We start from the raw sequence: 23,050 nt of genomic DNA on the forward strand, positions 1-23,050 counted from the left end.
CCTCCCGTCACGATACCCCTGGTTTTCCGCCCTTTTATCTTCTGTTCGGCCACGACCCATGTTACCATTCGACACTACCATCCCCGCAGACGACTATTTACGCACAGAGTACGCCCGCGATGCCGTCTCCAACGTTGACGAGGCACACCAGATTGCTCGCCATCGCCTTACGATATCGCAAGACCACCAGAGGCACCGCTATGGCTACCGTCATCGCGACGTTATCTGTACCCAGGGTGCACTTGCACTTCTGACTTCCGCACTTCTGCACTTCATGACTCGGCGTGCTGGACTCTGAAAAATTGCTTTCCTGGTATGCCAGGCCCTAGCGTGTCTTAAGACGTGTAACAGACGTCACTTACGAACTTGGCCCACTCAAGTCTACCTCTCCCTCAGCTTCCCCGCCCAGAGACGTTGTTCACGTATCCCGCCTTAAACTTTACCGCTCCCCCATTACACCATGGCAAGCACCATGAGGGCGCTTCAGCAGCCGGGGGTCATGCTACGGTAATATCCCTCCAGAGCAGCATCGATGAAGAGCACGCTGAAGAACACGAAGAAGGACGAAGAAAATTAATGAAAAGAAAACAAGTGTCTTAAGAAGAGCGTTTCGATGGGGGCGAAATGCGAACACACCCGTGTACTTAGATTTAGGTGCACGTTAAAGAACCCCAGGTGGTCGAAATTTCCGGAGTCCTCCACTACGGCGTGCCTCATAATCAGAAAGTGGTTTTGGCACGTAAAACCCCATAATTGTTTTTTTAAAGAAGAGCGCTACACTGGGTAGAAAACATTACAACAAAAAGGTGTGAGGAAACATTTTAATAATATTTCTACACGAAATAATTTTTATTACTCATTCGGTTAAATCAAAGCTGTTAGTTGGCTTGGGCGAATGTTCGATGTTTTAGAATATTCCATAGAATATTATAATATGATATTTGCCAGGCACGTAACCAGAATTCTTTTTTTTTTTGGGGGGGGGAGGCAAAACAAGGAAACTTCTATGCAAATGAGGGAGAGGGAGGTACCTGCACCAGTACAAATGTGAATAATGCCCAGCATTCGCCATAAAGACGCGTACACTCGCAAAAGAGAATTGAATTAAGATGTACCACGCATGTACGCCTTTAAAATACACCTCTGCTTTACTTGGCAAACAAGGAACCACATCAAATGGACTCGCGCATGACAGAAGCGCAGGAAGGACACTGCCAAGAACAAGTAAAGAAGTGAAAGTGTAAAATAAAGATTCCTAGTAGCGTATTTCGAATTAGCTCTGAAAGAACTATATACATATATATATATATATATATATATATATATATATATATATATATATATATATATATATATATATATATATATATACAATCACAGTTCTTTTGGATCCCTCGTTTACTGCTCTACCAATTTAAGTGCCAAAACCAGCTCGCATTGTTACTCCGCAAGTTGCGTAACGATGCGTAGTCACCAGTCCAGTACAATGGCTTAGAGCGCAGGACGCTGCCGTTCTACACGTACTGCGCCCACCGCGGAAGGTTAGAAAAACACCCACATTAGCATAACAGAGAAGTGGCTACGTCAGGCGGCTCGACTGATAACTGTAGAAGCGTCATTCAAAACACACGGAATTATTCTCCCCTTCCGGCCACGTTTTCTCTACTTTCTTTTTAACTAAAAAGACGCTGATCCGTAAATATTTTTACAGACAACGGTTAAATTTGTAAACTTTCGCTTTTCTTTCCTGTTTGGCTGTTGCCTTGGCTCTTTCTCTTAGTAGATCACTTAATTTCTCAACTCCTTGCAACTGTTTCCAGTTGCCAATTTTGCCCGAAAAGTGCTGTAGAATTAACGAAAAGCCAGACCAGGTGGATTCGGTGCAGTGGTTGCCGAGAAAATGAATTCTCATTTTATATGTATTTAGATAGCAGCACCCGAGCTCAAGCTCCCTCTTAAGGCGAGGCATTACAGAGTGGAACTTATAGAGAGCAGCCCTTCGACGCCCGTTCCTGCGTTTCGCGGTGCCGTCGCCGTCGTCCCTCACCGTAACCAGCTCCTTGCCGGGGCGAGCGCGCTGCTCCACTGCGCGCGTTCCTGGCGCCATCTCTCGCGCACGGCAAGAGCCTTGCTCTCTTCGCTCCTCCTCCAATGCCACTCCTATGCGGCGGCAATCTGAGAGCCGGCTCGGTGACGGCTGATCTCGATGATGTGCTGCTGCCCAAGCCGAAACGCATAGCCGCCGCCGTTCGCCACTGCGTGTACCCCTTTCCCCTTCCTCCCTCCTCCGTGGCGGCGACCGCGCCAGAGCGCGAGGTGTCGAAGCCGACGCGCCGGCTCGGTATCAACGGATCACGGTGAGGCGTTCCCAAGCAGAAACGCAAAGCCTTATTCAGTTGACTCGCTAGCAGCGTCAGCGGCTTCAGTCAGTCGCTGCTATCTCTTCGCCGTGCAACTTTTGTATGCCCCTGCGCGCTGCCTCGCGCAACGTCCGGATAAGCGAGGCAGTTGCGCCAAGCTATGCTCCGTTTGCGGCTGCTGGTGCCAAATGCTCCGCACGAGACGGATTCACCGAGGCTCACAGACGGTTTATATAATTGCGATATCATCGAGCGATGCTCAAGAAACGAGCCGCCGCGAGAACGACGATGAAGTTGGTCGGTGCGCTGGGCGCGAGCGAGTGTCGGCGTCGCTGCCTGGCTCCAGTGTAAATAGCCTGTAAATAGTCTCTTCTGTCTGTGTCTTTCCACACGCAACATTCTGGTGGAGGTGCTGGGTAGCCGCGTGATGCGGTGTGATACGGCGGCTCTTAGCTTGTTCAAGGCGACGGCATTCTTTGATGATGGACTCCTTGCTCCAAGGTTTCAAATGGTCTACATGCCTCTGCTACCTCGACGACGTCATCGTCTTCTCGCCAACTTTCGACACTCCCCTTGAACGTCTCACAACTATACTTGATGTATTTCGAAAGGCGAAGCTGCAACTTAACTCGTCCAAATGTCGTTTTGGCCACCGGCAAATTACTCTTCTGGGCCATCTCGTTGACGCTTCCGGAGTACAGCCTGATCCCGCCAAAACGTGCGCTGTCAGTTTCCGGTTTCGAAGACAGCCGCAGACGTTCGAACTTGTAGGGCTATGCTCGTACTTTTGTCGTTTTATTCAAGATTTTGCGGCAATTGCTAGACCCCTCACTAATCTTTTGAAGACAGGCGTACAATTCTCGTGGGGTACTGTAGAAGCCGCCGCCTTCTCTCGTCTCGTTACTCTTCTCTCCTCACCACCCATTCTCGCCCACTTCGACCCTGATGCCCCTACAGAATTGCGTACAGATGCCAGCGGTCATGGCGTAGGTGCCGTCCTAGGCCAGCGTCAGCGTGGCCAGGATCGCGTTATTGCTTATGCGAGCCGCCTCCTCACACCATCGGAGCGCAACTATTCCATTACGGAACGAGAATGCCTTGCTGTAGTCTGGGCGGTTGCGAAGTTCCGTCCTTACCTTTACGGTCGCCCTTTTTCCGTAGTCACTGACCATCATGCTCTCTGCTGGCTCTCTTCGCTAAATGATCCTACAGGCCGGCTTGGTCGATGGGCTTTGAGGCTACAAGAATTTTCATATTCCGGCCGCCTGCACCAAGACGCTGACAGCTTGTCGCGTTACCCTGTTGACGACTCTGACTCCTCTAATATTGCCAGTACTTCTTGCGTATCCTCTGTATCACAGCTGCTTCATTTCGCCGACGAGCAACGCCATGACGCCTACATCAGAGAACTCATCGACCGTTTTGAACACTCTCCGGCCGATGCTACTCTACGCCTCTTCGTCCTCCGCGACGGTACTCTATCCGTCGTAACCTTCATCCGGACGGCTCTGAGTTCCTACTTGTAATACCTAAACACCTCCGCTCCACCGTTATGGAAGAGCTCCACAACGCACCAACGGCAGGACATCTCGGCGTATCTCGAACCTATGACCGTGTACGTCGCCGTTTTTTCTGGCCGGATCTTGCCCGTTCCGTACGACGTTACGTCTCCGCTTGTGAAGTTTGCCAACGACGCAAGAAGCCTTCCCAGCTACCAGCTGGTTACCTGCAACCGCTCGACATTCCTGCCGAGCCCTTTCATGGTGTCGGCTTAGACCTTCTCGGCCCATTTCCGGAATCTACATTAGGGAACAAGTGCGTTGCAGTCGCGGTGGACTACGCGACCCGCTAAGCTGTAACCCGTGCTCTTCCGACCAGTTGCGCAACTGATGTTGCAGACTTCCTCCTACATGGTATTATTTTGATGCGTGGTGCTCCGCGTCAATTGCTAACAGACCATGGCCGTACGTTTTTGGCTAAAGTCATCGACGACATCATGCGTGCCTGCTCAATACGGCAGAAATTTACCACCTCCTACCATCCCCAAACGGACGGCCTCACTGAGCGCTTGAACCGCACCCTTACAGACATGCTATCCAAATGCGTTTCCGACTACCACCGTGACTGGGACCTGGCTCTATACCTTACATTACCTTTGCGTACAACTCTTCCCGTCTCGAAACTGCTGGCTTTCCCCCATTTTACCTCTTGTATGGCCGCGAACCAACGCTACCACTGGACACTGTGCTTCCGTCCGCCACAGCTTCAACTAGCGATTATGCCCGCGATGCAATCGCCCATGCTGACCACGCTCGCCAACTTGCGCTCGCTCGTCTACAAGTGTCTCAAGACAAGCAGAAGCTACGCTACGACCTCCGTCACCGTGATGTCCATTTTGTGCCCGGCAGTCTCGTGTTGCTTTGGTCACCTTCGCGTAAAGTTGGCCTATGTGAAAAACTCTTTTCTTGTTACACAGTTCCATATCGCGTGCTCCGCAAAGTGACCGATGCTACCTATGAAATCGTTCTAGCCACGCCCCCTACGTCCTCCGCTGTGACAACCAGTGACATTTCCACGTCGCCCGACTCAAGCCCTACAATTCTCCACGCGCCTTGGATATTTAACAGCACCGTGACGGTGCCTTTGCCGCTGGGGGGGGTGTTGTATTACGATATCATCGAGCGATGCTCAAGAAACGAGCCGCCGCGAGAACGACGACGAAGTTGGTCAGTGCGCTTGGCGCGAGCGAGTGTCGGCCTGGCTGCCTGGCTGCCTGGCTCCAGTGTAAATAGCCTGTAAATAGCCTCTTCTGTCTGTGTCTTTCCACACGCAACATTATTATAATATAATCCACCTGCCTATGTAAATATTTATTCTCAGCCAGTTATTTCTGAGCGACGAGCGAGGCAAGCGGTAGAAGTCCCTCCTCTGCAGCTGCTGCTAAATGAGCTGTCCGAGCAGCGGCTCAGCGCCGTCGCCGCCAGAATCCAGAGGTGCGCTACACCGAACCAGGCATTGGTGCAGCAAGTCGACCATATATCCATCTATTTCTCCGACCACAAAGCTTCCTTCATGACAATGAAGAACTGGCAGTGGAGTGTTTCTTGAAGGAAGAATATGTGTGAAGAATAAAAAGTCGTCTGTAACTGTACATAGATGTCTTACTCGAATTCTTGGCCTCAATATACCCAAAAGCCGAAACAGCTAAAGAGCTGCGCTCAAATTTCGCGTTAGGAAGTCACGTAATCGTTGGCAATTTCTTTTTTTCGAGACGCTTTTACACGACTGACTTTCATGCCGGAAATGGTTGTGCGGGGTGCATATCAAATAAACCGTCTGTGGGCAGTGATATTCAAGGACGACGAAGGAAAAAGGAAGATTCTTGATGCAAACGCTTTTGATGTCAAGGACCACTGCTGTGCGGTCGTCGACCCGAGTGACCGAGGTGTCCATATCAAGCTCTGCTGGCTTCTTCACGGCGTACCTGACGGCGACGTTCGCACTGCTTTGTCGCTTTTTGGAAAGATCCCTGAGATCACTAGGGACAAGTGGCGGGTGCATAGGCTGCGTTGACAAAGGCTCAACCACCCGTTCTGCCGCATTGAAGCTGAAGGTGGGCGCCACCACGGAGGACTTGCCCCACCAGCTGCGAGTAGCGGAAGATATTTCGCTCGTGCACGTCCCTGTCAGAGCTCCCCTATGCCTCTGATGCCGTGGCATCACGCACATACGACGCGAGTGCCGTGTACCACGCTGTGGGCTTTGTCGTCGTTACCGCCACGACGAGACCCAGTGTGTCCGAACCTATGCCACAGTGACATGCCCGGCATTGAGGGCAGATGTCACAGATCGCCTGATGGACCTTGGTGGTGAAGGGAAAGGCGCTGGTTAAGGGAAAGACGTAGAGTCCTCAGTGCTAACGCCCCTGAAGAACGCAACGCCGGTTGATGAAGTCAAGTCACTAGAAGGCTGGAAAGACTCGTGGGATGGCACGGCAGAAACAAATAACTGGATAGAGATCGAGGTAAAAGAGGCCAAACAAATTTGCACGTCAGCAGAAGTGACAACCGCGGAACAGCACGACACTGACGACACGGTGCTGCCAACGTCAAGTAGTGCGTTCGCCAAGAGGATTCAGGAGGAAGTGGATGAGCCGGGGGAGAAGGATCAAGAGACAGGTAGTGATGAGCCTCCCCCGAAGGCTACGCCGGGACGTCGACCGGCGTTCAAGACCAAGCCCGGCTTTCCAACCAGCCGCCGCACAACAACCCCGACGCCTACGCAGAGGGGTCCGGGGAGAGCAAAAGGGTTGTCGATGTCTGCGGACCGGGGCGTGTAGGCAAGACGTGCGTCGGCCGTCGGCCATTGTGCAGCCTAGAAAACCATGGTCCGCGTGACGTGGAATGAATGAGGCGGATGTGAGAAGAACGATGTGCGGTAATCGGTTTACGATCTAATTTCTTTAAATGGCAGCTGACCTATCGAGTGGTCTTTTGTGTCGCGACGTTAAACGTGCGTGGGCTAAGACAGCGTACACATATAAGGCAATCCCAAGTTAACCGTATAGTAGTTGTAAATAATGTTGATTTACTTGCCGTTCAAGAAACAAAAATTGCGATTGATGAACATACGGAGCAAGTGGTTAACGTTTTCCGGCCCAGATATATCGTATGTAACGCGGCAGGGAGGCCTGGGGGCTGCCAATTTTCTATTTCTTATTTTTTTTTTGGCGTAGCAGTATTGCTGTAGTTGAAGCAGTAACGTCATCCGAGGATCGTAGAATGGTCCTATGTGATCTTATTTTTTTCAGAGATGCCTTGGAGGCTAGTTTGCGTGTATGCTCCGAACGTTGCACAGGAGCGGGAAATCTCTTTTGGTGAAGTTCAGCAGTACTTGAATTGTGAAGGGTATGTCACTTTACTGGGTCATTTTGATTGTGCTTGCTTTCCAGAAGATAAATACAAGCTGCGCAGTGTTTGTGATACAGGTTTTAAGCTCGACTGTAAAGGAACAAGTCCTTGAAGACATTGGTTAAGAGTTGTCGAGCGAAAATCGTGCCACGTATACGCACTACCAAGGTGAACACAACTTTGGCTGGATATAACAGGCTGGACAGAATTTATGCTCCGTTAGCCTTTGTACCTTTATTTTCAAATTATCAAGTGTTACATGTTAGTTATAACGATCGTTGCCTGGTTATAGGAAAGAACCATAGGAAAGAAAAAAAAAACATAAAAGGATTCAGCTGGCACTTATGGAAGCCAAATGATCAGCTTTTGCAAGACAAAGGTTCCAAAAGGCAGTGCAAGAAAAGCCCGAAAATTTCCTCAGCACAAATATGCAAGCGTTCTTCACTGCAGAATAGGAACTCTTCAAAAGCGACCTTAAATTCACCGCAATTGAAAAAAGTATGCGTGGTCTAGCATAACGAAAAGGATCTTGAAGAGGAATTACATCTTAGGTTTAAATACATGCTCTGCGCAGAAAGCTCTTCGCCGGGATTATTTTCGAAAGAAATCAAAGAAGTGTGAGCTTGAAGTCATGGATGAAGAAAAGTACAGGCGTGCAGTATTAAGGGCACGGTCCGATAGCTTATGGGTGGGAGCAGTAGGCGGGATGGGACCCACCAAGCGAGCAATAGGCGACGAGAAGAAACACGCGGTTTCCAAAGAAATAAAGGAATAAGGTATGAAAGAAAAGTCACTAATGATGTTGGAATGATAGAGCACGCATTTGAGTCGTATTATAAATGTTTGATGGGGAAAAATACATGCGAAATTTAACACTTTAGAACCGACTTCTTGCCATTAATGCCGACATTATCAGGTGAGGTCTGTGAAACGCTCGATAGACTAATAAGCCTGTCGGAAGTTCAGGATGTGATTGACGAACTTAGTCCCGACAGGTAGCCGGGGCCTGATGGTGTCGGAGGCGCTTTCTACAAGAGCTTTAAAAGTGGAATAGCTGTAGCATTAGACCGCGTGATAAGGGAGATGTGCGAGAACAAAGAAGCGCCTTCTTCTTTCTGGACATCGCACGTTATTTTAATTCCTAAAGCGAAAGACTGTGCAAGGATTTCGGCAGTTGAAGCCTATAGACCAATAAGTTTGACAAATAAGGCCTATAAAGTTTACACTAAAGTACTAGTGAGACGATTGCAGACGATTATAAAAGAACTTCTGGGTCCTCATCAGATAGGCGGTATCAAAGGCATGTCAATCTTTTCGAATATACATACTGCAAGGTCCATACTGGAATGTTGTGATGAAAAGGAGGACGAATACACCATGATACAAATTGATCTTGAAAAGGCTTTTGATTGAGTCGTGCATAATGTAATTTTCTTGCTTTTAGAACCTGTTAGAACATGGTGCAATGATAACGGATGGAGTAAGAATGGTGTGCAGTAATTATTTATATTATTGAAATTTGTGAAATTAGTAATTGATCAGAAATTTAACGCGAGTATAAAACTGGAATCATCAGTAAAACAAAGATGCTGTTTGGTCCTTATTGTTTTGCCTTGTATTTGAAGCCATTTTGTTTGAAAATAATTAAAAGCCAATCTATTCGTGGGGTTATCTATGCAGGAATTGAGACTAGAGTTCGGGCTTATGCGGATGACGTCGCAAGTTCCTGCTGTGATACAGATAGTGTGGATAAAAGTATGAAAGGTATTTTTTTTTACGCCGCCACTGGAAGTGTTGTTGGCTGGACTAAGTGCCTAGGCTTATGGCATGGCAGCTGGCCACATGCACCTGAGTATTTTTCTAACAAGAACTAGAGCGTTACCACCGGAAAATATCTTGGGGTGCCATTGCAACATCATCGTGACAATACAGCGTATTGGCTCAAAGAAACAAAAATAGTTATGGATCAGACGCTTAGTGGGACGTCCATAACTTTTCGATGTTTTCAAGAGCTAGTGTTTGCAATTCCGGGTCAAGCTACAGAACAGGTATTCGGCTATAACTCAGGAAGAGAACCCTAGTGTTGAAGCAATGAATGACAATCTTACGGACATCATTAAGGAGTGTGCAGTAGAAGTCGGTGGTAACTCCGTTAGACAGGATACCAGTAAGCTATCGCAGGAGACGACAGGTCTGACCAAGAAACGCCAATGTATGAAAGCCTCTAACCCTCCAGCTAGAATAGAACTGGCAGAACTTTCCAAGTTAATCAACAAGCGTAAGACAGCTAACATAAGGAAGTATAATATGGATAGAATTGAACATGCTCGCAGGAATGGAGGAAGTTTAAAAGCAGTGAAGAAGAAACTAGGAATAGGCAAAAACCATATGTATGCGTTAAGAGACAAATCCGGCAATATCAGTATTAATATGGATGAGATAGTTCAAGTGGCTGAGGAGTTCTATAGATATTTATACAGTACCAGTGGCACCCACGACGATAATGGAAGAGAGAATAGTCTAGAGGAATTTGAAATCCCTCAAGTAACGCCGGAAGAAGTAAAGAAAGCCTTGGGAGATATGAAAAGGGGGAAGGCAGCTGGGGTGGATCAGGTAACAGCAGATTTGTTGAAGGATGGTGGGCAGATTGTTCTAGAAACACTGGCCACACTCTATACGCAATGCCTCATGACTTCGAGCGTACCGGAATCTTGGAAGAATGCTAGCATAATCCTAATCCATAAGAAAGGAGACGCCAAAGACTTGGAAAATAATAGACCGATCGGCTTACTGTCCGTTGCCTACAATATATTTACTAAGGTAATCGCAAATAGAATCAGGAACACCTTAGACTTCTGCCAAGCAAAGGACCAGGCAGGATTCCGTAAAGGCTACTCAACAATAGACCATATTCACACTATCAATCAGGTGATAGAAAAATGTGCGGAATATAATCAACCCTTATATATAGCTTTCATTGATTACGAGAAAGCGTTTGATTCTGTCGAATCCTCAGCAGTCATGCAGGCATTACGGAATCAGGGTGTAGACGAGCCGTCTGTAAAAATACTGAAATATATCTATAGCGGCTCCACAGCCACCGTAGTCCTCGATAAAGAAAGCAACAAAATCCCAATAAAGAACGCCGTCACGCCGGGAGATATGATCTATCCACTGCTATTCACAGCGTGTTTACAGGAGGTATTCTGAGACCTGGATTGGGAAGAATTGGGGATAAGAGTTACTGGAGAATACCTTAGTAACTTGCGATTCGCTGATGATATTGCCTTGCTTAGTAACTCAGGGGAACAATTGCAATGCATGCTCACTGACCTGGAGAGGCAAAACAGAAGAGTGGGACTCAATATTAATCTGCAGAAAATTAAAGTAATGTTTAACAGTCTCGGAAGAGAACAGCAGTTTACGATAGGTAGCGAGGGACTGGATGTGATAAGAGAATACATCTACTTAGGACAGGTAGTGACCGCGGATCCGGATCATGAGACTGAAATAATCAGAAGAATAAGAATGGGCTGCGGTGCGTTTGACAGGCATTCTCAGGTAAAGAACAGCAGGTTGCTATTATCCCTAAAGAGAAAAGTGTATAACAGCTGTGTCTTACCAGTACTCACGTACGGGGCAAAAACCTGGAGGCTTACGAAAAGGGTTCTACTTAAATTGAGGACGACGCAACGAGCTATAGAAAGAAGAATGATAGGTGTAACGTTAAGGGATATGAAAAAAGTAGATTGGCTGAGGGAACAAACCCGAGTTAATGACATCGTAGTTGAAATCAAGAAAAAGAAATGGGCATGGCCAGGACATGTAATGAGGAGGGAAGATAACCGATGGTCATTAAGGGTTATGGACTGGATTCCAAGGGACGGGAAGCGTAGCAGGGGACGGCAGAAAGTTAGGTGGGCGGATGAGATTAAGAAGTTTGTAGGGAAGACATGGCCACAATTAGTAAATAACCGGGGTAGTTGGAGAAGTATGGGAGAGGCCTTTGCCCTGCAGTGGGCGTAACCAGGCTGCTGCTGCTGCTGCTGATGATGATGATTGGAATAGTTTTACGTTTAGGACCCTTGTTTTTGAAGCAGATTTTTATTAGGTTCTTTTCTTAAGGGATCAAATTGATGTATTTCTGCGCACTGTTATTCAAGTAAGTTTAAGTTGTTCCTTGCCTGATGCCTGAGTGGGTAGTCTCTTCAAGAAATGAACGAAATTCAACACTAATTTGTTTCCTGGGGGAAGTTCTTATGTCCATTTCTTTATTCAAAGCGCATTTTTTAATGAATTTTTCTCTTCTGTGACGCGGAAAAAACTCTATCTTGATCTTGTCGATGTTTTCTTACCGCTTCCTGTATATCGCAATATGTATAAATTAGGACCTGAACGCAATTAGCTGAAACGCGTAAAAAATGCCGGTTAGATCTGTAGCGATAATATTATTTTTTTCAGTTGCATTCTGGTACTTTCCCTGTGAAATCATGGCTAGAAAGCAAGGGCGTCTTTGTTCCGTGGTCTGTTAACTGCATCATACGTAACAAGCCTGAAACTATTGAGCACACGCACCTTCTTGCATTGCCATGACTCCGTTTTCTTGTGGGATCTTCTCAAACGAACTCTGAGGAAAGAACTGCCGATAAGCCCTTTCGGTATTCGGTTCTTGCCATGCGCAGACGCAGGTGGAGTGCCGGCTGACATGATAATGCTTTTGTGTATGAGCAGCGTCTGCAAAACACGCATGGATGTCAGGAATGCCTGCGTAAATGCAATGTCTGCGAGGCAACACGTAAGCGATCGTCTTAGGTACACCCATGATGCCTTAATGCATATGAATGAACCACCACGTGCTTAACGGGTCTCCCTTGCTCCCGTGTTTCAGCCGGCAATCTTGCCTTTGCTTGAGATTTCGCAGCCTGTCGTCTAGCTATATCTACTTGAGGATTGGATTCAGGCTCTCGCTTGCGCTGAAGGGCACGCGCAGACGGCCCAGTCGGCGCGCCATCCATTTCGAGATTGAGCGACCAAGCGCCGGCGAAGCAGCCGTTAAACCCTCGCCTAGTCACGTGGTACCGCAGCGGCGAGGCTCCGAGCGAACGCAGCTGCGACGCCTCTCCACAGCGGATCACGTGGCGTGACGTAACACCTGCCACACTAGCACTCATGGCGGCTCAAGGTGACCTCGACGCGATGTGTGACCTTGCGAGACATGGCGTAGTAGAGCTTTTGCTCTAATACACATGTAGCTGACGGCTCGAGGCTGAAGCTCTACCGCGAAAACGAGCGGTCGGCCGCGATGATTCTGCTTTCCAACCAACCTTTCCTTGTTAGGAGCTCCACACTGGCCTACTCAGCATTTTTTCTGACAACGAATTTATAGCGCGTAATAAAGACGAGCGCCTGCATATAATTAAAGAGGATCGAGCGCAGCTCGAGGCTGTGAGGTGTACCAAATGCGACTCCTCTGCTGGTAAGCTTACCGGCTCTCATTATTTTAATGCGCAAGCACTCTTTGGCGAGTACGCAAGAAAAATCTGTCTGTCACGTGCGAAGTCTAATGCCTTGTATATTCACATAAATGCGTAATTTGCGAAGTTAACGCATTTAATCGTTATAATAAAGTAAATGTGCATGATAGGTAGCTTTATAATTAAGCAATAAGGAACAATTGAAACAAAATTCATCAGAGAAATTTTATATGATGAGATTTATGCATGCCCATAGGGATACATAGCGCTTCTTATAAAATGCATGAGGAAGCATATACAGGGTGTCCCAGCTAAATTTAGCCAGAGTTTAAAAATATGCCGATTCCCACTAAGGCGACGCGACCAAATGCATGTTGGTGACTATTGTATGGAGTAAGTCACACTATTTTTTGTATTCTGCTTAATTGCATATTTAGTCAAGATTATTTAACTAACTTCTGAAGCAACGAAGTTAGGGAAAAATTCCAATTAAATGTTACAGAGGGCTTTGCGAAACGTCCGAATAGACATTTCTAACTTTCTTTCTATTGGGCATTAGTGCTTTCCCGCTTACTGCAGATGCCCGCGAAATACGGAAAAATACTACGTGACGTGCCCGCTTGCACGTCGTGATTGCAGCGCTCCCAAACGTTTCTCGTACAAACGAACATAGCATCTCGCAGGGCGTGCTGCCGCTTAAAAGGAGACATGGCAGTGACGCAGGCGTTGGCGGTGTGATTTACACAACCGATAAGCTTCCCTCGCTTGCGGTTCACGACAGCGATAATCAGGCGCAGCGGCAGCACACCTGGCTAAATGCGATGTTCGTTTGTACGCGGACGTGTTTGGGAGCGCTCAAATCACGGCGCCCATAGTGTTGCACATATGCTCCCGCAGGGAGGATATACAGGAACTTTTCCGGCGCCGCTGGCACCGCTATCCGCCGAGCGCTATCACGTGGTGCATAATGACGTCAAATGTTCATCTGCACCGCTGCGAAGCCAACTTTACGGGCGCGGCGCCGACTCGTTTCCGTCAGTGCCATCGGAATTGCAATCAGCGGACCGTCGAGCGTGCGTGGCGCCAATCGGCTCCGGGTTGCAGGTACGCTATTCGACGATATCACGTTGATGACTTTGGTGAAGTGGTACTAAACACATCATTTTGACACTTGTATTCCAGCATAACGGGGTGCAGCGCACCAACCTGCCCAAATCGCACGGAAGGTGGCCAAGCATTTTACGCGGTGCCGTGCGGAAGGCTCCCGAAAGGGATCAGGATATGCGAGGTGCGTTCGCCTTGTTTGCACAGGTGAGTTCGGCTTGTTTACACTAAAGTAGCATTTATCTCGAGTAACAGGCCTGCACGCGCTGAAATGCGTACGCCTGGCATGAGAGGTCGTTCGCTTGTGTAATTTTTGGCGTATTTGTGCAGCGCGACACAGACGCGGGACAAAGAATGAACGACACGTCTCTGTCGCGGTGCACATTAGGCCACGAATGTTAACTTACCGACTCGCCCAATTCAATGTGTTGCTTGTGCGATTGTTCTGACCTGTTCTTACTCTTAATAACTTGTTGTCTTCCCAGTGGATTTGAATCCTGCCCCCCAAGGCTCCAAGAACCAGCACTCATCCCCTGCTACCACCAGCCATTGCTCATCCATTCCCTGGTACGAAATAAATTTGATCTAGAAACTCGTGTATCTTGAATCTTTTTCCACTTGCAGATTTGCTGCTACGAAGCAGCTGTTGAATTGGCGGTATGAATCGTAAAAGTAAGCTTTGCATAAAATGTGCGCTTGTCAACATTTGAAATTCGTTTAAATCTACGTGTCCGCACCACATACATCGAAAACTTGCAGCTGCTGTAAACGACGGTTAGTGATGAATGACGGTGACGGTTAACGGTCACTGACATAACTGCAGGCACAATAGTTCTTTTGGCGACATTCAATATTCGTCTGGTTTCGGCAGCCAACATGTGCTCACATAAATGTCTACCACACGTGTGCGAAATTTTCTTTAAACACCCTTTGAAACATTTCTTGCCTTCAGGTCTCCGCGAGAAAACTTCATATGCATGCTGAAAAACATTTCACCGCTTTTTTGTTGCAAGGTAATGGCGCGTTTACACGCGAACTTTTGAGCTGTTCGAACCACGGGCGTAGTAAGGATATTATTAGTAAGGATATTATACGGGCGTGTGTTTCTATATATGCGCATATATATGTACATACAAACTAAAAATTTCGTGGGGTTCGCACCCCCTTTGCTAGGTCAATCGTTCGAGCTTAGCCTGCATTAAACAGTGTCATCTTTCTCAGCGCTTGCGAACAATTACATTATGTAGCTCGCGACCAGCAGGCAAAAGCCAATGGAACACCGCGCGGCTTTTGCCTCGTGCACGCGCGAGGACTGGCTTCACTGCAGAGCAGGAAAATAAAGCGGACCTATGAGTAACTCTGCTCCCTGCGGAAGCATACACAGGCACACTAGGCGCTCAAGCGCACATTTCACGTCGTATTTTAACGCGACAGCGTGAAGGAACCCATGTTGCAGAAAGTCTCGCGTCAGACTTCGTTTCGGCAAGGATTTTAGAACGACATATACCAAGGCCTTCAATGTGACGCAAGGAATACACTGAAATACTTGAATTTCTCAAGCTAGAATACGTCGAAAAATCGTAAACTACGACTTGCACACAACCTACAGACGTGGTAGCTCTCAGATTGTAATTTGACAATACTAGAAAACATAATTCTGTTACGTGAAAACTCAAGAAAACATTTTAAAAAACACAAACCGGCCGCGGCGTACGCCATTTTGCGCGCGCCCGCTTCCTTGCCATACCTCCACCTGGCGCGCGCCTCCGCAGCATCGCGGCCCACGCAAGAGGCCGCGTTTGGACCAGAACGCTCGCCATGATTACTGATTGTACAAATCAGTAATCTTGAATTTCACCTTTCACATTATCTTCAAATAAGCGCACAACAATGGGCACGCGCATTGGACCTAATTATGCTAGCATATTAATGTCGGTTCTGGAGATGGCTTTCTTAGCAAGCGCCAACTAAAACCTCCTTATTATAAGCGGTTTATAGATGACATATTTCTGGTCTGGCCCACCTACTTTTATCCCATCCATTTCCTATCCATTTAATTTTCACATGAGTACTGTGTTCTACGATTAACTTTCTGCACGTTACAGTTCCTCTATCTAACAACAAACTAACCCCTAAACTGTACGGAAACCCAACGGACAGGCATCGTTATCTTGGTGTTATTGGGCTGCTGAGCACGAGGTCGCGGGATCGAATCCCGGCCACGGCGGCCGAATTTCGATGGGGCGAAATGCAAAAACTCCCCTGTACTTAGATTTATGTGCACGTTAAAGAACCCCAGGTGGTGCAAATTTCTAGAGTCCCCCACTACCGCGTGCCTCATAATCATAAAGTGGTTGTGGCACGTAAAATCTCATAATTTTTTTACATCCTTATACCTTGATGTTGAAGACGATAGATAGGGTGATGGGTTAATTGCCCAGCTCCCGATTCCAAAGCAAGAAAAGAAATTAAAAACATAAAGTTTTCCTTCTTTCTTCGAGACATGGGATGCTATTAGCCTGCATTATTTCGGAGCGTGAGTGATACCGAGAAAATTTTGAGTAATCTTGACTCTTACAGCTTTCCTCTGTACCTTTTCGATACGGGTAATATCGTGTTTAGTAAACGGGTCCCAAGCAACGCAGGCATATTCAACCAACTAGCCCTCATCAAGATCTTACTAATGCGTATTCAAGTTTCGGTCTAATTGTTGTACTGTACGCAAGTAATTTTACACTCGGGGGTGAATTTTTAAGCCTGCGCCTTAGAACATATAGTTATGTAACACAGAAGAGCAAATGTTATCCATATGCAAATTCCAGGATATAGTATTAGAAAGTGCAACCCCTAAGTAGTTGTATTGAGTCTCTTCCTACAATGGTGACCAACCTAGGCAGTATGTAAAAAATAGCGGAGCTTTTTTGGCATGCTGTAATTGTCACCGTATCGTACTGAGTCACCCGCTGGTCCTCGCCGCCTCAAATATACCTTACCGCTTACCGCCGTCCTGACAGCGGCAACCGCGTCCCACCTTCAACCCAGTCGTATTTCCCCAACGCCAATGTTCTCACAAGGATAAATAGTCGCATGGTCCCCAGTCACGCTCGCCTCCAAGGCGTCGTCTTGCTCCCCGCAGACTCGCCACTCGTCGCACCCTTTAGCCCTGCATGAGCCTATCAGGAAAACTAAGCAGTGCAGCGCCCGGAGATGATGCTGCGTTGACAACTCCCACCACAAATCCTCTTCTGACGCAGCCGACGAGACGAAGCTTGTCGAACGTTGATGATGATGGCGTCAGTATTTCTGCGCTCATCGACACTGGGGCGCACATCTGTGTAATGAGTGCAGATCTTCGTCGTCGCTTTCATAAAGTACTCACACCTGCAGCCTCCCGCATCCTCCACGCCGCTGATGGAGGGACTCCTGCCGTTCTTGGGGCGTGCACCGCCCGCGTCTGCATTGCTGGGGAGGTATTCTGTAAGAGCCCACCAAGAGGACATGCCCGTTTCTTCTGCTGCTGAAGCGCTGATTGGCTGTGGCGCCTGGTTGCTGCAGACGCACAGCAGGCACCAGCGAATCAGAACTTCAACAGCAGAAGACATGAACAAGCCCACTAGGTGGACTCTTACAGAAAACCTCCCCTGTCCTCCCATTTCAGTTCAATTTGCCGTCATCGAGAAGTGCCCCCATGACCTAATCCTCGGCTCAGATTTTTTGTCCAGTCACTCTGTTCTAATTAATTGTGCGACCAGCGTTCTTCAGCTTGAGCTGCCCATCTTCCCCATGTTTCAGCCAACATACTACCTCGCTTATGCTCTCGCCACCACGTTCGCTTGCCGCCCCAAGCTGCTACACACGTTACTTGGACGTCGTCACATGATATACCCGGTGGCAACTAGATCTTGTCTCCAGTTATCGACATTCTGTTAGCCCGCGATGTCGCCCTTGCTCACACCATTGTTTCCATTGCTGACGATCCACTTGTCATTCCCCTTCACAATGTCAACCTTTTGACTATAAGGTTATACCGCAAGGCATGTCGCTGGCCATCTTGCGCTTGCGCTTGATCCCTGCAAGATTTGGATGCAGGTGCTTCGCCGCTTTCATGCTCCGCCAACATCGCTCCTTAGTCTCTCGACGACATTAACAAGATGATCGCTCCAGATCTGACCCAAGCGCAAGCTCAAGGTCTCTACCGCGTCTTGGCGTCCTATCGTGAAATCTTTGGTTTTGACGGTCGCCCTTAGGCCAAACGTTTGTCGCGATTTATCGAATCAACACTGGTGCCGCCAAACCTATACGCCGGCATCCATGTCGCGTATCCCATCATGAAAGTCAAGTCATCCAGAATCAGGTCGACAAAATCATTACAAAAGACGCCATCGAACCTTCGTCTAGCCCGTGGGCCTTCCCTGTCGTTCTCGTGAAAAAAGAAGGACGGAAGCTGGCGATTCTGCGTTGATTGCCGGAGTCTGAACAAAGTAACTCATAAAGACGTCTACCCCTTGCCTCGCGTACATGACATCCTCGACTGCCTTCATGGAGCCCTTCGGTCCAGCTGTTGACAGATTTCAGTCGACCCTATGGAGCGCGAAAAAACTGCATTCATTACGCCAGATGGCATGTAGAAATTCAAGGTCGTGCTTTTCGGACTCTGTAATGCTCCAGCAACTTTCGAACGTATGATGGACTGTCTGCTGTGGGCATATAAGTAGTCCTGTCTATCGCATTTAGACAACGTCATTGTCTACCCGCCTACGTTTGACTGCCACTATACCCGTTTATGGGCCGTTCTTACCGTCTTCCGACGAGCCAACCTTCAGGTGAACTCTGCCAAGTGCTGTTTCGGGCGACGCGAAATATGTATGCTCGGTCACCTTGCCAGTACTGCCAGTGTTCAACCCTACCCCGACAAGGTGCGAGCATTGCAACAATTTTCCGTGCCGTGCTCAGCCAAAGAAGTCCGGAGTTTCGTGGGACTATGTCCCTACTTTCGTGGCTTTGTCCGGAACTTCGCGGACATCACCCGCGCTCTCTATGAACTCTTAAAGAAGGACGTTCCTTTCGTGTGGGGACTCGAACAAAAAGCTTCGTTTTCTGCCTTCATCCATCTACTCACTACACCACCAAACAATAAAAAAGGCACTTTTCTGTGCTGCAAAAGAATCGCCACCTACTGACTAGTGTTCGGCTTATGCCGTCGCATGCAGCAAAAGTGTGCTCCAGTGCTTTAAAGGTAACGAAATTTAATTTCTATAACACTACTCTTCCATCGCCACGCAGAACCAACCCGAAACGATTTTGCACCCCAGTGTACTTAGATTTCGGTGACTGCAGCGTCCCGTGTCGAGCTTCGCCTCGAGAAACAGAATTTCATACCAATTTGAAACCAATTTCCCAACTATGTGTACCCAACCACTCTTCTACCACCAATGTTGCTCGCACTTTGTCTTTCTTTCTTTACAAAGTTATTCCACGGAATTTTGAGAGCGGCAGCCCAGAAGCAAACGTAATGGAAAAAAGCACTGACGGCACATACCTTTTATGTTAGCTCTTCCCAGACTGAAATATTAAAAGCGCGAAACAATAACAGGACAAAGACCCACGCAAAAGGTCGCGTGTCGACCAGAGAGCTTAGTAGTAGTAGTGATTTTAAGATGAAAGGAAGAGAAAAGTGCAGTGCCGTAACTGTATCTCAAGGGAGGGCACCTCAACAGCACTGCACGGGGTAAGGGAAGTGGGGAGAAAAAGATTAGAGAGAGAATGAAAGAGAGCGGAAAAAAAAACAAGAAGGTTAAAGAAGAAGCAAAGCGGGGCTTACAGCCGCGCTCTCAGCTGAGTCTCGTCACAAAAGCCAAGGAGGGCAGCAAGCGCTCTCTTGGCGATGGAGGCGGGGGCTGCGGGAAATAGGAGATCAACCTCTGTGCTGCACGGTAGTCCGACTCGGCGATATGAAGCACAGAGCGCGGAACCAGAGAGCTTGCCTTCGTGCATACCGTTCGCCGCCAGCGTATCCCGGTATAAGTTGCCGGGAAGCATGAAAGCAGTCAGGGGTCTTTGAATGCTATCGCGTTCCCCTCTTAAAGGCGAAACTTAAGTGGCCTCCAAATTTTGATCTGGCGCGCGCACTTGACCATATGGTTGAGTGCTTGCTCTCCTTGCAAATATATTGTAAATACGTTTCGCTGTGATGTCTGCCTCCACGTGAAAAATTAAATTATGTGGTTTTACGTGCCAAAACCACGCTCTGATTATGGGGCACGCAGTAGTGGGGGACTCCGGAAAATAAGACCACCTGGGGTTCTTTAACGTGCACCTAAATCTACACGCATGTTTTCGCATTTCGCCCCCGTCGAAATGCGGCCGCCGTGCCCGCGATTCGATCCCGCGACCTCGTGCTTAGCCGTCCAAAACCATAGCCACTAAGCACCCACGGCGGGTTAAAATGCTGCCTCCAGATAACAATATCGTTTTCTAGGAGTCACCATCCGATGCAGTCGAATATGGACTGAGCACATACTTGCCCTCGTCTCTGATGCTTCCAATACTTGGTTTCATCCAGCGATCCCTCCGCCTCTCTCCTGCATCCGTGCGAAAATTGGACGGTGCCTTCATTCGCGCACAATTAGAGTAAGATGCTGAGTAAAAGTACCACTTTGTCTGCGAGATCTACCGTGCAATTGCTGAGGGGCCCACTCGTAACTGAAATCTGCGACGCGTCTCTGTGGAAATGCGCACAAAAACGCGAACCCAACGTTGATTCTACCGCCGATTCGTTCTTTTTAAGCCTGAAATGCTTTCCGCTGTCGTTGTCGGCGGCCTTCAAGTGACCTTGAGCCAAGAGACAGAGCCGTTATCCGGACACTCGAACGAGAACATCCGGGCATCATAGCGAAAACAAAGCGAGATCATCTGGACAACCAAAACGCGGTCTTGGTCCCCAACCCTTTTTACAGGACCACATTACATACGCATTACATACATTAAAAAAATGTTACCTCCGAGTTCTTTCTAATATTTGTTCACAATATTTGTTCACTGGGCATGGCAGCTCTTCTGGCACAATGAGCTCAAGCCCATTTGTTTTTGCCATACAGATCGCCGCCCTACTGCTCAGACAGAAGAGGCCAGCATGTGAAAACCAACTAGACCTATCTTACAAGATATCCTGGGTCCCAAGTGCCTACCTCGTCACTCTATCTGGATAATCACGATCTACAGCACCACTACAGTGTCACGACAACGCTGGATGACGTCACGGACTTCAGCGCCACCACATCGAGGCTATGGGCACCACTGACTATAAAAGCAAGATACAGACTTCGATGGACCACCGGGCATGGCGGCTCTGCTGGCACGATGAGCTCAAGCCCATTTGTTTTTGCCATACAGGTGAGCAACCGTTTTCCAATCCAGTTTTCCAATTGATCCAATCAATTGTGCCTCATTGTGCTGCCATGCCCAAGGCTACTTTCAAATTCGTTGTGTGACTGTTTTGTGTGTATGCATCCAAATTGCTGCTTCTAGCAGGATATGCCGAAAGTAAACCCGGGTCTGATTATGACAAGTTTTTCAAGCAGCTGAAACAAATTGCCAATGACCTTCATGTTATTAAGGAAGAACGTCTAACATCCATCGACTTAAAGCTTGACAGTCTAAGCCATCTCGATAAAAAGGTTTCCACATGCACAGAACAAATTACTATCCTCCAGAAAGCACTAATATCACTAGAACTAAAAATGGACCATCTCGAAAATCGTTCAACAAAATCAAATATAATCGTTTACGGTCTTCCCGAGGAAGCTAAGAAAAACGAAGGCTCACTCGAACACAAAGAGCACGAAAACATTCTTAAAAGTGTCCTCAAAGTCGAAGATGTAACGACTGAAAAGATTCACAGATTGGGCACGTCAGCATTTTTAAAAAAAACCAGACCGGTTATATTGAAGCTCTTAGACTACCGCGACAAAACGCAAATCCTAAGCAACTGCTAAAAGCTGAAGGGGAACAGTTTCATCAGGAAAAGATTCTGGAAAAACTATGGAACTACGCTAAATCTAGAAACGAATCTGGGGACGAGGTATCGCTGGTTTATGCCAAACTGCGTATCAATGATGACATGTACCGATGGGATGGCGAAACGAATAATGTGGGCCTAATCCAACTACATTCAGGTACCTTGAGCAAAAAAAAAAAAAAAAAAAAAAAAACCCCAGGAAGCAGGAAGACAAGCAACACGCTCTCGGCGCAACGCGCTCCGTCCGAGATAACTTTCTGCAATATTAATACGCGTAGCATACTAAAGAAAACTGACTTCCTTGAAGCATTACTTCTTGATATCGAATCGGATTTTGTTGCTTTAACTGAGACATGGCTAACAATCGATAACAGCGATGCTGAAATCACACCGCCAAACTACGTAATCGTACAGAAGGACCGATTAACACGTGGTGGTGGCGTCGCCTTATTGATTAAAAAATTAAATTAAAGTATGTGGTTTTACGTGCCAAAACCACTTTCTGATTATGAGGCATGCTGTAGTGGAGGACTCACCAAATTTTGTGCACCTGGGTTTCATTAGCGTGCACCTAAATATAAGTACACAGGTGCTTTCGCATTTCGCCTCCATTGAAATGCGGCCGCCGTGGCCAGGATTCGATCCCGCGACCTCACCAGCCACTGGCGGGTATTGATTAAAAAGGAAATCCCTTATGTCGTGTTACCTGATGTCATAGGAGTGGAAGGAATTTTTTGTAAGCTGAAATTTTCTGCATGCAATATTGTCGTCGGCTGTATTTATCGTAGTCCCTCATGTGAGGTTGAAGTGATGGGAAGGCTGTGCTTGTATGCGCGAAATAACGTTTTGGGCGCCAGACTAATACTCCTAGGGAATTTTAACCTGTCTGATGTGAACTGGCAGACATTTGAACACCACTCACCAAGTGCTGATATGCTTTTCGATCTTATGATTTCATTGAATCTCAGCCAAATCGTAACAGAGCCCACACGTGTTCAAGGAACTACTTCAAACAACCCTGACTTAGCTTTTTAGCCATCATTTCCCGTTAGACCAAACATATCTTGAATTCATCAATGGCATATCTGGTCATAAGTTTACTTGATGTACTGTACCTGCCGAGAATACTGCATTTTCTTTCCAACCACGCATCACTTACCGGGACTTCAGTAGAGCAGACGACAC

At 47.6% G+C, this 23,050-nt stretch overlaps 2 protein-coding genes across 4 annotated transcripts in view; one reads left to right on the forward strand and one right to left on the reverse strand.

The window, feature by feature from the left end:
* The window catches only part of nab (NGFI-A-binding protein homolog), a 941,120-nt gene that overhangs the window by 733,563 nt on the left and 184,507 nt on the right, over positions 1–23,050 (reverse strand). The window lies entirely within an intron of this gene.
* Positions 1–23,050, forward strand: part of LOC129384585 (uncharacterized) — a 148,470-nt gene that overhangs the window by 70,113 nt on the left and 55,307 nt on the right. Inside the window, exon 2 of the mRNA XM_055070103.2 lies at positions 20,946–21,240. Coding sequence (XP_054926078.1) covers positions 21,135–21,240 — 106 coding nt within the window. The 5' untranslated portion in view covers positions 20,946–21,134. The remainder of the gene's footprint in view (positions 1–20,945; positions 21,241–23,050) is intronic.

The sequence above is a fragment of the Dermacentor andersoni genome, chromosome 5 (assembly GCF_023375885.2).
Source record: "Dermacentor andersoni chromosome 5, qqDerAnde1_hic_scaffold, whole genome shotgun sequence".
Taxonomy (NCBI): Eukaryota; Metazoa; Arthropoda; class Arachnida; order Ixodida; family Ixodidae; genus Dermacentor; species Dermacentor andersoni.